The sequence below is a fragment of the Prionailurus viverrinus genome, chromosome B3, assembly GCF_022837055.1.
Source record: "Prionailurus viverrinus isolate Anna chromosome B3, UM_Priviv_1.0, whole genome shotgun sequence".
Taxonomy (NCBI): Eukaryota; Metazoa; Chordata; class Mammalia; order Carnivora; family Felidae; genus Prionailurus; species Prionailurus viverrinus.
In genome coordinates, this window is record NC_062566.1 from 15492557 (window position 1) to 15507990 (window position 15434).

The following is a 15434-nucleotide window of genomic DNA, read 5'->3' on the forward strand; positions in this document are numbered from 1 at the left end:
TTTTGTCAGAAAAGCTTATATTAATATCTTGTAATATGATTATGCCACATAATCAGTGCTATCAAAGTTAAGTGGGAGAAAGGAGACAAAGAAAATTTATGACTTATACAATGTTTTACAACTATTTTTTTTTCCTATATGCTCTCTTTTCTTAAGTGAAATTCTTTGTTTTCATGGAAGCTTTTACTCTGCAGAGAAGAGAACAAAACTGTACAGCATACCACTTTTTTTTTGTATTGAAAATAATGAAAGAGACATCATCAGAATTTTATTCTGGGAGGTGACTTAAAAGGTGTTCTCATTGGCAATTCAGTGAAATAACAAATATATGAATTTAAAAAGCCACAAGAAAAATAATAACAATCTGAGCAAACAACAACGAATACCATCAGTGGACCAGCATTTTTGAGGAATCTCTGAAATGTACTTAGTAGATTGGATGAATCTACTAAGAGAAAAGCCTTGCAGGAACCACTGCCTATAGGACTTTTGCACAAAGAGAGGTTGATAGCTTGAAGCAGCATTCAAGGATGGAGGAAGCAGAGGACATTTGGGGAATTAATCAGATTCAATGCACTAGGTTGGTTGACCCCTTTGCCTCACTAATTTGTGATAAGTTGTGGGCAGCAGTGTGGCTTTCTTGCTTATTAAAGCAGTGAATGTGGGCTCTTGGTCCAGGGAGACTGTACCTAAGATGGCTACTGAATCCTTTGACCCAGAAGAGAAGTTGCATGTCCCAGCAGCATGTCCCATCTCCCTGCCAGAGTTTCCAAAGGTAGGCCACGGTAAATGCTGCAGTATGGAAACAGATGTTCTAGAATAGAAATATAAGTGGGCAGTAAAAATCACCAAACAGTTGGAGGAAGCCAGTATTAACAGAATTACCATACTCAACAAACTAAAGAACTAATCCCTGAGAAAATAGAAAAACCTTGGATTAACATGGTTGTTTTCAGAAAGATGCAAGAGAGTACTGTATTAATAAAAAAAAAAGCATACTAGACACTTTAGAAATTTAAACTTGACTCACTGAAGTGAAAGAAAATGGCTGAATTGACAAAATTGAAAAGCAAGTTAGCAATCTGGAGGAGTAAACTAAATAATCCCAAAAGAACAAAGGGATCAAAAGTGTGAAAGAGAAGTTAGGAGACCTTGAAACTATTTCCAAGAAAAGGTAGGGCTTTTGGTAGGGTTGTAATAGTGCTGTAAAAGAAGAGAAATGAAGGTGTGTTAAATGTCATTTCTTGTGTGAGAGGAGATGAGAATACCAATGAACCCTAGATGTTGATAGAAATATTTCAGATTAAATATATATGTATATACATATATATTTATGTATGTATGTATCTACATGCATATAAATATGTAAATATTATATGTGTGTATAGTTAGCTAGAGTCAGAGTTGCCCTAATAAGATGTAGGACTTTGAAATTACTAATTGGAAGGGAGAAGGTCTAGGGGTGGGTAGAGACTAAGAAAACTCAGTCATACTAAAAAGGAAAAATATGGAAATAGGAAAAGTAGGAAAGAAGAAAGCATTTAAATTAAAAACAAAAACAAAAACAAACCAGGGGTTCCTGGGTGGCTCAGTCGGTTAAATGGCCACCTCTTGATTTCGGCTCAGGTCATGATCTCACGGTTCATGAGATCCAGTCCCGAGTTGGGCTCTATGCTGACAGCATGGAGTCTGCTTGGAATTCTCTCTCTTCCTCTCTGTCTGCCCCTCCCCTGCTTGCACCCTCTCTCTTTCCCTTTCTCTCAAAATAAGTAACTACAAAACCAAACTAAACCAAACCAAACAGAACAACAACAACAACAAACCAAAATTGTGTCTTGATTTCAGCTCAGGTCATGGTCTCACAGTTGTGAGATGGAGCCCCATTTAGGATGAAGCCTTCTTAAGATTCTCTCTCTCCCTCTTCCTCTGCCCCTCTCTCTCACTCACATTCTGTCTCTCAACAATAGCAATAACAACAACAAAATAAAAAACCACCACAAACCGTAAAAGAACATGGCAGGAATAAATCTAAACATGAATAAATTTGAATGGATTCAGTTTCTCTCAAAAGATACTTATTCTTAGATTTAGTAAAAAAGAAAACAGACCCCTGGGTGGCTCAGTTGGTTGAGCATCTAACTTCCGCTCAGGTCATGATCTCAGAGTCTATGAGTTTGAGCCCTGTATTGGCTCAGAGTCTGCTTTGGATCCTGTGTCCCCTCTCTCTACCTCTCCTCTATTTGTGCTCTCTCACTCTCAAAAAAAAATAATAATAACACTAAAAAGAAGAAAGGAAACAGTCCAGCTACATGCTGAAAAGAGTTAACAAAAGTTAAAGTATAAGTTAAAGGAGGAGGGGTGGGGAGAGACAGGCAGATACTTGTCAAGGTTGAAAATATGAGCACAGAAAAAGATAAGCCAAGAAAAGGGTAATATAAAAATGTAGATGTGGGGGTCGCCTGGGTGGCTCAGTTGGTTAAGTGTCCAACTTTGGCTCAGGTCATGATTTCACAGTCTGTGAGTTTGAGTCCTGCTGACAGCTCAGAGCCTGGAGCCTGCTTCAGATTCTTTGTCTCCCTCTCTCTGTGCCCTCCCCCACTCACACTCCGTCTTCTCTCTCTCTCTCTCTCTCTCTCTCTCTCTCTCTCTCCCTCCCCCCTCCCCCATCTCTCAAAAATAAATAAACATTTAAAAAAACTTAAAAATATAGATGGGGAAATTATTAGACAAAATAGCATTTAAGGTAAAATCTTTAATTGAAACAGATTTAAAAAAATTTTTTTAATGTTTATTTATTTTTGACAGAGAGACAGAGACAGAGACAGAGACAGAGACAGAGCATGAGGGGGGGAGGGGCGGCAAGAGAGGGAGACACAGAATCTGAAACAGGCTTCAGGCTCCGAGCTGTCAGCACAGAGCCTGATGCGGGGCTCGAACTCACAGACCGCGAGATCATGACCTGAGCCGAAGTCAGACGCTCAACCGACTGAGCCACCCAGGCACCCAGAAACAGAGACTTTTTTTTTTAACGTTTTATTTATTTTTGAGACAGAGAGAGACAGAGCATGAACGGGGGAGGAGCAGAGAGAGAGGGAGACACAGAATCGGAAGCAGGCTCCAGGCTCCGGGCCATCAGCCCAGAGCCCGACGCGGAGCTTGAACTCCTGGACCGTGAGATCGTGACCTGAGCCAAAGTCAGACACTCAACCGACTGAGCCACCCAGGCACCCAGAAACAGAGAGACTTTTAATATGATAAAAGGTTAAATCCCTAAAAAGATATGAATTATAAACATTAAGGCATCTAATAAAACAGATTTGAAATATATAAAGGAAAAACCAATGTATAAAGGTCAGTTGTCAGATCCATATTCACGTTGGGACTGTGTAATGGTCTTTTTTTTTTTACAGAAAGCAGCAATTCAGCAAGACAAATATAATGAAGGACATGGAGAAGTTGAGTTATAAAATAATAAAATAAAATTATTAAATCACCCTTATATTTAAGGACAACTGCCCCCCACCCCCCCCATAGGAACATTCTTGTATACTGTTGATGGAAGTGTAAATTGCTAAAGCCATTTTGAAAAGCAGTGCCTAGCAATACCTAGAAACCTCTGACCCTGCATTTTACTTCTAGGAGTCTTTCCTAAGTAAATACTGTGTCTGTACCCAAAGATGTAAGATATGTTCATTGCTTTATTATTTGATAGCAAACATTTGGAAACTAAATTAAATACCCATTGGTAGAGGAGTGGTTGAATAAATTGTGATACACCTATACAATGGAATATGTTTAGCCATTAAACAAATGAAATAGAGCTGGGTTATTATGGGAAGAGCCTCAAGAAAATTAAGTGAAAAAGTAAGGTGCAGGACAATGTGAACAATTTGGTCACTTTGCTGAAAAGTTTTGAAAGGAGATTAACACATATGTGAATAAGCAAGAACATTTATTTGGGAGGTTATACAAAGAACTGTTAATGGTGATTGTCCTTAGAAAAAGGGGTGCGGAGGGGTGCCTGGGTGGCTCAGTTGGTTAAGTGACCCCTGAAATAGTTGGTTAAGTAATTCTTGATTTCGGCTCAGGTCATGATCTCACTGTGAGATTGAGCCCTGAATCGGGCTCTGCACTGAGCGTGGAACCTGCTTGGGATTCTTTCCCCTCTTCTCCAGCCTCTTATGCATGCGTGTGCACACTTGTGCTCTCTCTTTCAAAATAAATAATCAGTTAAAAAGATGGGGATTTGGGATGGGGGGGGAGAGGAAGGCTTTACTTTTCACTTCTGTATCTTTTCATACTCTTTAAATGTCATAACTATAGGGATATGGCACTTTTACTTTAAATGCAGTCATACCTAGAATACTCTATTTTATGATATTTACTCCCATCTTATTATATAAGTCAAATTTACTTTGCTGATAGTTCATTCTCTGTGTTCTTGTCAAGCAACAAGAGGCCTATTTGATCTCTTTCAGACAACAAAATCTTAAATACAAAATATTAAGTAGGTCAGGAAAGTTAAAAAGTATATGAACATAGGATGTATACAAGCAGGAAACCTGACCATAAAATAAGGAAACTGATTTTGATAAGCCATACTTACCAGTCGGTCTTACTACTTAAAACCTTTGTCATCTCTAAGACGATAATCCACTAAGCAGTTTCCTCCCAGGTTCCCAGGGCACCTGCTAAGGCTGCCAGCAGAAGTGGTACAGAAACGATTGAACACATGACAGTCTTGAGTGTGTGTATACATATACAAGCATGTATGCTGATGTGCATCTGTAGATAACTTAGATTATTTACCACTTCTTTTTATCTGTATTTTCGTTGTTCTGTAATCATGGTGAACTGAGTGTTGACTGTCAATGTTTAAAATTTTTGAAGTAATTTTCCTGATTAAAAAAGCATGCTGAACGGTGTCTGTGGTTGTACACAAGGAGAGCTGACTTGCATTGGGCATGCCAGGCGCTGGGCTGAGCGCTCCATATAAAGAACTACCCAGCAGGAAGCAGATACCTCCCAGTTACCTAGGAAACTTCAGTCTGGCTTTAATTGCTTCTTTGATGGTCACAGCGTTGACTTTTAGTAAATCTTAATGTAGAAACGTTTGAACCCTGTCAAGAAAAATTTCTGAACCAGCAAACTGCTGAGAAATACTTAGAAAGGGTATCTGATGGGAGGTAGCTCGGCTGTGGTTCTTAGCTTCTTGGTTGAAAAAAAGGAGCCTGAGGTTTCCAAAGCTGTCCTCAAGTAAATACTTATTTCATACCCGAGAAACGTGTTTCCCTGTAAACCTAAATGTGTTTCCTCTTCTTTCAGGGTAACGCCATCCTCTGAAAATCCGAATGGTGCTACTTCTAGCGTCAGCCAAGGAAAACCTTCTTTAAGACGAATAAAAGGGAGACTCCACAGAAGCAAAAGCCTTGATAGCATCGATTTCTGTGAACTCACTGTAAGTGGACTGTTCATTAATTTTTTTTATTTTTCAAAAAATATGAAAATTTTGATTCCATTATTTTTATTTTCATAAAAAACACAACAGTCTTATTTGTTGTGAGCATTTTTTTAATAATGAAAACTGTTTTATCCAACAGGTTACCAATCAGAACGCTTTGTTAACTGGTATCCTTTTGAAACATTTATAATAAATGATTCTGATTCAAAGACCAAGATAAAGAAATACTCCCTGAACTCTACAGCAAAAATTAAATTAAGTTCAGTGGACTGTTAATGTAAATGTCTTAGGAATTTTCAAATCCACAGGTTGGCATAAGTAGAGATCTGAGTATTTGATTAACCCCAGACACCCAACTTCCTGGCAATGCCAGAAAATAGTGTTACTTTGATATTGTTAGGACAGATCCTGGTTTAGTTAATCCTGGTACTTTCTATTCTAAGTGATTAACATTAGTGGATATATATATATATACATATATATATATATACACACACATATATGTGTGTGTATATGTGTATATATATGTACACACATATATATGTGTGTGTACATATATGTACACATGTGTGTATATATGTACACACACATATATGTGTGTGTGTATATATGTACACACATATGTGTGTGTATGTACACACACATATATATGTGTATATATATGTACACACATATATATATGTATATATATGTGTACACACATATACATATGTGTATATATATTCCAGGCCAAATGACAGGTTTTCCTGTGGGTATGTGGTACATTCATGCATGTTTTTAGAGGAACACACGGGCACTGTCAGCCCCCACTGTCCTTTGCTATTAGTTATATTGTCTTACTCCATAAGAGATACTGCAGTGCTATAAAGGACATAGAATTTTCTTTGCAATAAGAAAATTTCAAATTTATGTATTGTAGGGTTCAGTGGCCAGTGAATGGATATTTATGATGTTTAGTAGACCAGATGTGTTCACTTCTTCCCTTTGAGCTCTGACAGTTTCTGAATTGTAAAAGTACCAGTAACCATACCTGTTTCAAACAGTGGTAACAAGGCCTTTCTTTCTTGAGGATGAGACTTCTGCATCTTTTACCTATAGTTCATGAAAACAAAAGTTCAGTAAATGTGGATACTCTATTTTTTTATTTTAATAATTGCTCTTATTAAAATAATTATACTTGATTTTGCCTGAAAGTGTTCTTGACCATTTTATCACACAAGACATCAGAAGGTGAAACGTGACCTATCAGAAGACATAAAGCAATAACTGAGAAAAGGAATAAAAAGACAGTAAATTTTTGTTAAGTAAACCTAACAATTAAAATGACTGAAGGAAACATAATTATAGTTTAAAATAAAGCAAATTGCTTTTCAAAAGTGAAACACTGAGTTGAGAAGCAAATTTGAATTACTTGTTGGAATATAAAAATGGAAGTTGGAATTTCATCAGGTTTTTTTTATGGTATTAAACATTGTCATTACTGAAGGATAGTCCAATAACTAATAAATTTGGCATGTCATAAAATATGCTTGCTTGTTGAATCAGTCTCTGTGGTTGTGGAAGAGGTTAAAACATCTGTAGAATGTGACAGAAAAAAAAGCTTTACTTCATGTAATATTGCTTTCAGTATCCCAGAAATAGAAATAGATTATTTCAGCTATAAGGAAAAGTTGGCAAGTAGAGTTATCTCTTTATCATGATGAATACGTTTTAAAATTATTGATAATTCATTCATTCCCTGCCTTATTCGATGCAAGAGTTGATCTGGCTCAAGTGAGTACACAGTTCAAGCAAGGAAAAATAACACTACCCAGGTGCAGTTAACATCTGCAAAATTAATTTCTTTCTTTTTGATGATCTTTCCTATTTGACTTTATCTCAAAAGTGAAATGTCTTAGTATCCCCAGAGGGAAGGTATTTGACTTTGAGGTTAAGAGGAAGAGGTAAATTGAGGTTTACGGAAGGTCCATTCCAGGGAGGAGCATGTGTTCTGGTGTAATAGTTTATTCAGCTTCAAGGACTGTGTTTGTGGTTTTTGCCTTCTGGAGGGTACATTGGAAGGTCGTGGACTGGACTTTGGTATACTTATATTTCATCTCAGTAATGAGTTTATATTAATGAAATGTAATTACAGTTGGCCCTGGACAATTGCAGAGGTTAGATGCGTCAACCCTCTATGCAGTCGAGAATCCATGTATAACTTCACTCCCCAGAAACTTAACTAGTAATAATACCCTACTGTTGACCAGAAGCCTTACCAATAACACAAATAATCCATTAACATGCATTCTGTATGTCCCATGTATTATATACTTTATTCTAATAATAAGCTAAGCTAGAAAAGATGTTATTAAGAAAATCATAAGGAAGACAAAATATATTCATAGTACCGTATTGTAAAAACTGCATGTATAAGTAGACCCATCATTTCACACCTGTGTTCAAGGGTCACCAGGACTGCAATCAATTAGACTTTTTTACAATTTGAGTTCATTTTCCTTCTCAGGTTTTTGCAATAACGGGTGATAGGATAGCAATCTTCGAAGATTTTTAGATTCTTAGAAATTTTTACAATGGTCATGTTCCATTTTTAGGAAAGCAATAAACTGATTTTCCAAACAATAAAGAAATTTAAAAAAAAAAGAGCCTAACAGTTTGTCTACTCCCACCCACTGCTTACCATAAGCTATGGCAATTAATATTATAATATCCAAAATACATACGGGCATAGAGCATCTTTGGCATGGAGATGAAAAGGATGTTTTTCCCCTCCACTTTTAAAATTCTGTCTTTTTAAAAGAAGGAAGTACACTTAAGTAGATTAGAAGAGAGTGTCATGGGAGGTGAAAGGGATTCAGATCTGATCCTCTAACAGAGTTGACTGTAATGTAATTGTAGAGAACCACATTTTAAAGCCTCAGCCACAGTGTCTAAAGGACAGTTATTTGGTAAATGATGTTCAATTACACAGGAATAGATAATTCTTGTCCCCTTTAGAAAATAGTTTAGCCACTGTAGGTATCTCTAGTTCAAAAAAGACCGAAAACTTTGTCATACACTATTTTCAAGTTGTAAAACTTTTTATTAGATGTATGGCTTCCTTTGAAAACCTTAAACTAGAAAGACTTAAGCTTAGTGCATGATCTCCTATCATGGGCAAAGATCAAATTTGCATGACCAACTGAATAATATTTATATTTTTATCTTTGCATTTTACTTTTAACTTTGCCTAAGAAAAAAAATACAATTTTTATTGCTTTTGGAAAAAACATAACAAATGGAACAAGAGGTTCAGTTGCTATGCATTCAAGGTTCCAGTTTCTGGCTGAGAAGCCTCAGGTTCCAGCTGAGATGGTTGGCTTGGGTCCCGGGTGTCAGATTGATGCCATTTCACTCCTGGGGAGAGGTGATTATTTCAGCTTTCTCTGTGGGGATTAAATGGGATGGGCATTCTAGTTCGTTTTGTAAACCCTACAGCATAAATGACTGACTTCCTAGCTCACTGGAGGAGACTGGAATCCATCCAGTCTCACTAGTTCCATGAGACAGTGTCCCAGAGAGACTTGGTAAAATTTTCTTAGGCAAGGCCTGGACTAGACAAGTCTGTTATGAACACATGTTTTGCCTGGAAGACCTGTGCCTTTGTTTAACACTTCAATGGGTGCAATGCTCTAAAACCATGTCACAAGTTCCTTTTTTTTTTCCCCTGGAGGAAATGGAGTGATATATTGATAATCATTATGAAGAAGAAAAGTAACCATTTGTTTTTAGCTTCATTTAATGTTTAAATGCTTAACTATTCCATTCCACTCTGGTGTTATTGCCTATTTGTCTTTTTTTAAGTTTATTTATTTGGGGGAGGGTTGGGAAGAACATACAAGTTGGGGAGGGGCAGAGAGAGAGGGAAAGAGAATCCCAAGTAGGCTCCAAGCTGTTGGTGCAGGGCCCGATGGGGGGCTTAATCCCACAGACCATGAGATCATGACCTGAGCTGATATCTAGAGTTGGACGCTTAACTGACTGAGCCACCCAGGCGCCCCTGTTGTTTAGGGTGATCAGGTTGCCTTTACTCTTCTGTCCTTTCCTCCCTCTCGGATTCTAAGTGTATAGTCAAAACATTTTAAGTGATAATTTAAAAATTCAACAGATTGCTTGAAATTTTACAGCTTCTCTTGATTATACATCCTCCCTAAAACAGGAAAATGGAGCCAGTTGAGTAGGATTCATTCAGTGGGGGAAAGCTATCTTGAATACAGACTTAAGCAATTTATTTCCTGCTTGTGGGTGTAAATCTAGACTGCTAATTTTCTCTGTCTGCCAACAGACAAATACTACAAAAAGTTTTATGCACAATAAAGAGAAACAGTGAACCAATTAATAGTTTATGGCTATGTTCCCTTAGCCTTGGATGAAAGACAGTTTCAGTCATTACTGAGTACTATTAGGCAAAAATGATACATTTCAAAATCTTTAGAGGATTTTTTTTCATGAGAAGAAAAAATATATGATAATAAGATATTATTTGGGGTATTATATTTTTGTACATTTCTGGACTAATAAGTCCCATTTCACTGCTGCCTGAATATAAGGTAGTTCTAAGGTGTTTTTGATGATCAGTGATTTTTCACATTTGAAAGAAAGTACTTTTTTCTCATGGTGAAGAAGAGTCTCCAATTAGGCCCCTAGAAAATATATATAGCCTATGGAGATATCAATGATAGATGTTTTCTCCTTCTCCCTCTACCTTCAAGACCTCTTTTATGATCTGTGGGACACTGAGAGATTCTGGAGCCCTGTTTTATAACTAAATATTTATTTGACTTTGAACATATACCAAGTTTGCTTTCTTCTTGGCATTATTGAGTACCTGACTGGTGAATAAGTAGCTGGGTGCTACAAGGTGAGAAAATGGTAGAGGGTGAACATGTGAAGGGACACTGAACACCTAGTTATCCTGCCTCCTACTTTGTTGGGAGGGGACCAGCCACTTCTCCTCTTTCTCGTTCCCACTTGATTAGCACTGCCCACATCACCAGTTGGTATGAAAGCCTAGAAGGAACAGCAGTGAGCACTGGAAGCCCCTTTTGTTCTGGGTGCACAGATGTTCTTTCCATCCTGAGCTCTAGTGACTTGGGCATCTTTCTGTTCACTTTTACATATCTCTGTGTCATTACAGGTGCTGGCCCCAAGACCATTGACACATCTCCTCACTGTGCCCTCAACTCTTATTGCTTGTTTTGTTCCTGACTGTATCATGGGCTTCAACTCTGCAGAGACCGGGAACATTTCTTTTATGTTTCCCATAATGCTAAGCATATCAGATTTTATGCCCATTAAATATTTGTTGGTTGACTGACTACTTCATTACTCTAGCAGCTCAGTAAAGAAAAGCTTAGAGACCATTAAATGTTAAAAGTGGTGGGTATTGAGAGAAGTAAGAGGAGATATAAAATAATGTAACTCATTTGATATGGAGTCAAATAAAGTAACCAACTTTCTCTATTCACTTTTCTTTTGGGAAACATGCCTGAATACCAAGGAATAAAGGGGAGCTTTTTTGAATAGCCAAAGTAGATACTGTGGTCCCATTAGAGGTAGTGGAAGTGGAGGTGGAGGTGGTGGTATTGGTGATGGAGGTAGAAGTGATGATGGAGATGGAGGTGGTGGCAGTGGTACTGGTGGTAGTGGTGGTGGGCGTGCGGAGGTGGCAATACTGGTGGAGGTGGTGGAGGCTTTGGTGTTGCTGATGGTGGTAGTGATAGAGGCAGAGGTGATGATGGAAGTCGAGGCGGTGGTGCAGGTGGAGGTGATGATAAATACAGAGGTGGTGGAGGTAGATGTGTACACACTCACTGTCACTAGTCTTTTGTTGAAACTTTTTGAAAACAAACTGTAGACATGATGACCCACAACCCCTAAATTTTGAAGGGTTCAGTTCCCCCAAGCATTGTCATTCTCTGCTTAACTACCATGTAACCAGATCAGGAAATCAACACTGACACAAGGATGCTGTTCAATCTATAGTTCTCATCCAACCTTCACTACTGCCCAGTGGGCCTCTCTTTCCTTTCTGTCCCAAGGTGCCATATGGGAACATGCATTGCTTTTAGGTGTCATGTTTCCTCCTTGACAGTTTTAAAGAATCTTCAAACTGGAGCTATTCAGTGTTTTTCATGACTAGATTCAGGTCATGTGTTCTCGGCAGGAACAAGGGCCTGCCCTCACTAGTCCCAGTTCACCAAGCATCTGGCCTCCTTGCTGGCTTGGGTGTTGGTGAACTGGACACCAGTGTGTTCTGTGGCCTGCTCCCAATCTTTCCTCAGGATATGCATTGCTGTAGGTGACAGGAATCTACCAAAATTATCACCCTGATTAATTTTCCAATGTGAGAGGAATCAGGTAGAGTATTGAGGCTCTTCTGCAGAACAAAGGAATATTTAGCTATTTATTACCTTTAGGACTTCCAGAGGCCAATCTGAATCTAGTTTGCCAGTTGATGGCCAATTAATTGTAGATGGTTTGCCTTTAATGGTTACTTTCTTCATTAAACTGAATATCCGGATATTTCTAAGGGACTCTTACAGACAGCCTTGCAAGGACTCTTGTTTTTTGAAAAGGTTAGAAGCACAGTGGCTGTGAGCTGTCTATTCTTGTGGGTATAGTCAGCCTCCATCTTTATCTAACAGGATTTTTGGATTGGTTTTGCAGGTCAGAATTCTGTCTCTGTCTTGGACCTGTGCCAACATCTTCCCTCTTTAGTATCTTTTCACTAGCAACTGCTGCTTGAGAAGTTTGTTGGCTCAGATTTTAGGTAGGATTTTATTCATCAACACTGAAAGAAAATACAAGCCTTTTAGAAACTTAGATCTTAATGAAAGCAATAGAGAAATATTTCAAAAAAGAGAATGAGGTCTTCAGTATTCTGCCTTAACTCACATTTCATAATCTGTTTTGAAAGCAGTTCTTTGATTTTACCTGACTTTTTAGGGCTTAGACTCCATCCTTGTTGGCCAGGCTGGAGAGCCACAGCCATTGTTCTTTCCCTCCCTCCAGCCACCGCCTTGCTTCTTTTCATGCAGATCAGGGCACTGGCCCCACAGCAAGAACACACCCAGGCCTCATTGTTGATCATCTGGGACCCCTCTCCTTCATATCTGTGATATCTCCTTCATATCACACCACCATCACCACCACTACCCTCCTCTTGTCTGCCATCGCAGTGGTCAGATCTAGTAGGGCAAGCAGGATTGTAGACAGACAGTGTTGCACAATGAACAATAGTGGAGGCAGTCCAAGGTACCTCCAGGGAAAATGGAGTGCTCATCTCAGGCTGGAACGGCAAAGAATCACAAGGAAGGTGCCCCCTGAACTGGATCTGGAAAGAATGCATCTGAGTTTGTTGGGTGGAAAAGTGAGAAGGAGGTCATTGGATTGAAGGAGCAGAGAAGGGAATGGAGACAGAGCTGAGAGCTACCAGGGGTGTGGAAGGAAATAGTTTGTTCAGAGCCCTACAGGTCTGCAGAGATGCCCTAGGCTGGACTGGGTGGGTGTTGAACCCCCATCCTTCCCTCCAGCTGAAGTAGCTCTGATTTGTTCTGTTCTCCTGGAAGGTGGGAGGGACACACAGCATTTCTTCTGGAGGGGAGGGGGAGATTTTACCCCTAGGACAGCTTTGTGTACTAAGAAGGCTAATGCTCCAGAGAACCAGAACCAGGGAACACTAGTTCAAGGGCAGTCCAAAGTAGAGGAGTATGCCGAAGAAGTTCATGGATAGATATTAGAGAAGCTGAGGAGGGCGGTTTCCAGAAGGGAGTGAGTGATCCACAGATACATGTAGCCTCAAATAGCTGGGGGAGGGCAGAGGGAACTTGGGCCTGCCGGTGATCAAAGAAGATCATTCAAGGAGCAAGAACTAGAATTTATCTTTTCCTTTGTTTTTTATGTTGTAAGGAGGAATAATGTAATTTCTTCAGAAAGTCACAGAACAAAGAGCCATCACCACTTCCAAATCTACAGAGCTGATGTCATGGACTCTGACAGTTATATCACATTTCTGACAGTTACAGCCACCTCCCCCCAAGTTTTTGAGCAGGGCACCCTCCGGATGTTCTGCTTATGGGGGTGAGCAGGCATGAGGGTGGGAAGGGACATTTAGAGGTGGTTGGCAACATTAGCCAAGGGCAGTGGGGTGGGCAGGCAGGCCTGAAGAGGTTGAAAATATAGAAATAAAAAGAATGTGTTCATGTGTGCTGAATGAGTAAATGTATGGAAATGATTCTTCTTTATCTAAAATGGATCTGCTTCAGGTTCTCAGAGATTATCTTTTTTATTATTTAATGTTTATTTATTTTGAAAGAGAGCGAGAGTGTGAGTGGGGGGAGGGCAGAAAGAGAAAGAGAATCCCAAGCAGGCTTCACGGTGTTAGCTCAGAGCCCACCACGGGATTCGAACTCATGAACCACGAGATCATGTCCTGAGCCGAAATCAAGAGCTGTGTGCTTAGCTGACTGAGCCACCAGGTGCCCCTCTCAAGGATGATCTGATATTATTTCATTATTTTTCACTCAATGAACAGAATCATTCGATTTGCACATTTGTTATTGAACAGAACAACCTCTGAGGAATGTCACAGATCTGTGTCTATGCATGCACACACGTAATTTCCAGTGTACATAGAAAACTGGGCACATTTCTTTTTGGAACAGACATTGTGCTCCTGGATTAAAGCTCCACATGTTAACTCATCTGGTTATTTTGTGACTTCTGAGCTTTAGAACAGAAGTAGAAGTCTCAGAATGTGTTGTTTTCCATCTCCGTAATGTGTCCTATTTTGGGGAAGCTGCACATGTCGTAGTAGCTAACATTTAGCATGGGCTGACTGTGCCTGGCAGAGAGGCGAGTGAGGGCCACACACACACAGCAAGAGCGCCTGCTCTTCACACCGGCTTCGGGGGTCCTGAGATAATAAACCAGGAGGAAAGGAATCCTTCTATTTCCTCAGTGCTTTACTGTTTCCATCTCTGAGGCAAATGGGGGCATGAAATATTGATTTCTCCTCAGTGGTGACTTCATAGCCTGCAGGAAGGCTCTGTCCTCAGAGCCTGATTTGGGTGCTGTCACGAGACCCAGTGTTCCCCAGATGTCCTTGTGGCCTTTTGGTTCTGGATGTCTCTCACATTCTGTGTGTTCTGGAAGTCCCACTCTGAGAGTCAATAATGAGCTTGGACAGTGGCTCTGTTTCCAGATTATCAGGGCTAGCTTTCCCCTTCAGAGGCACTGAGAGCCTGCCCCTGAGGTTGGGAAGTAGCCACTGATGGGCAGCCCTGTGTGGGGAAGTCCATGGGGTGGGAACCAGAGAGGAAGGGGACATTCCAAGACAGACTCCAGGCAACTGGGGCTGGGAAGGAATGGTCCCAGACCACAGAATGGGTACCAGACACAGAAGGAGTACCAAGAGCCCAGAGTGCCAAGATGCCCTGTTTGCCCCAGGACGAGAGAACGACTTATGTGATCTTTATGTATAACTTTAATGTTAGCTGATGGGGTGCCTGAGTGGCTCAGTCAGTTGAGCGTCCGACTTCGGCTCAGATCATGATCTCACAGTTCATGGGTTCGGGCCCCGTGTCGGGCTCTGTGCTGACAGCTCAGAGCGTGGAGCCTACTTCGGATTCTGTGTCTCCCTCTCTTTCTGTCCCTCCCCCACTCATGCTCTGTCTCTCTCATTCTCTCAAAAGTGAATAAACGTTAAAAAAAATTTTTTTTAATATTAGCTGAAAGATCATACGTAGTGAAGCATTACCAGCAAAACATAGTCGTGACCAGGACAGATGTCATTTAAATTGGGCCTCAGCATCATCTCAGAACGTGAATTGTCCCTATTTGCACAAGCCACATGTGAGAACAGCCTCAGTAAGGAACATGCAGGCACCACATGAGTTGTTGGAGTTTCTGTTCTCCAGCAGGTAGTTGTTGC

The 15434-nt window shown here is 39.9% G+C and overlaps 1 protein-coding gene across 6 annotated transcripts in view; it reads left to right on the forward strand.

Moving 5' to 3' along the window:
* TJP1 (tight junction protein 1) overlaps positions 1-15434 on the forward strand; it is a 255244-nt gene that overhangs the window by 9523 nt on the left and 230287 nt on the right. For all 6 annotated transcript variants that reach the window (XM_047862421.1, XM_047862418.1, XM_047862419.1 and 3 more), the window contains exon 2: positions 5326-5458. In XM_047862421.1, the coding sequence (XP_047718377.1) occupies positions 5326-5458 (133 nt within the window). The remainder of the gene's footprint in view (positions 1-5325; positions 5459-15434) is intronic.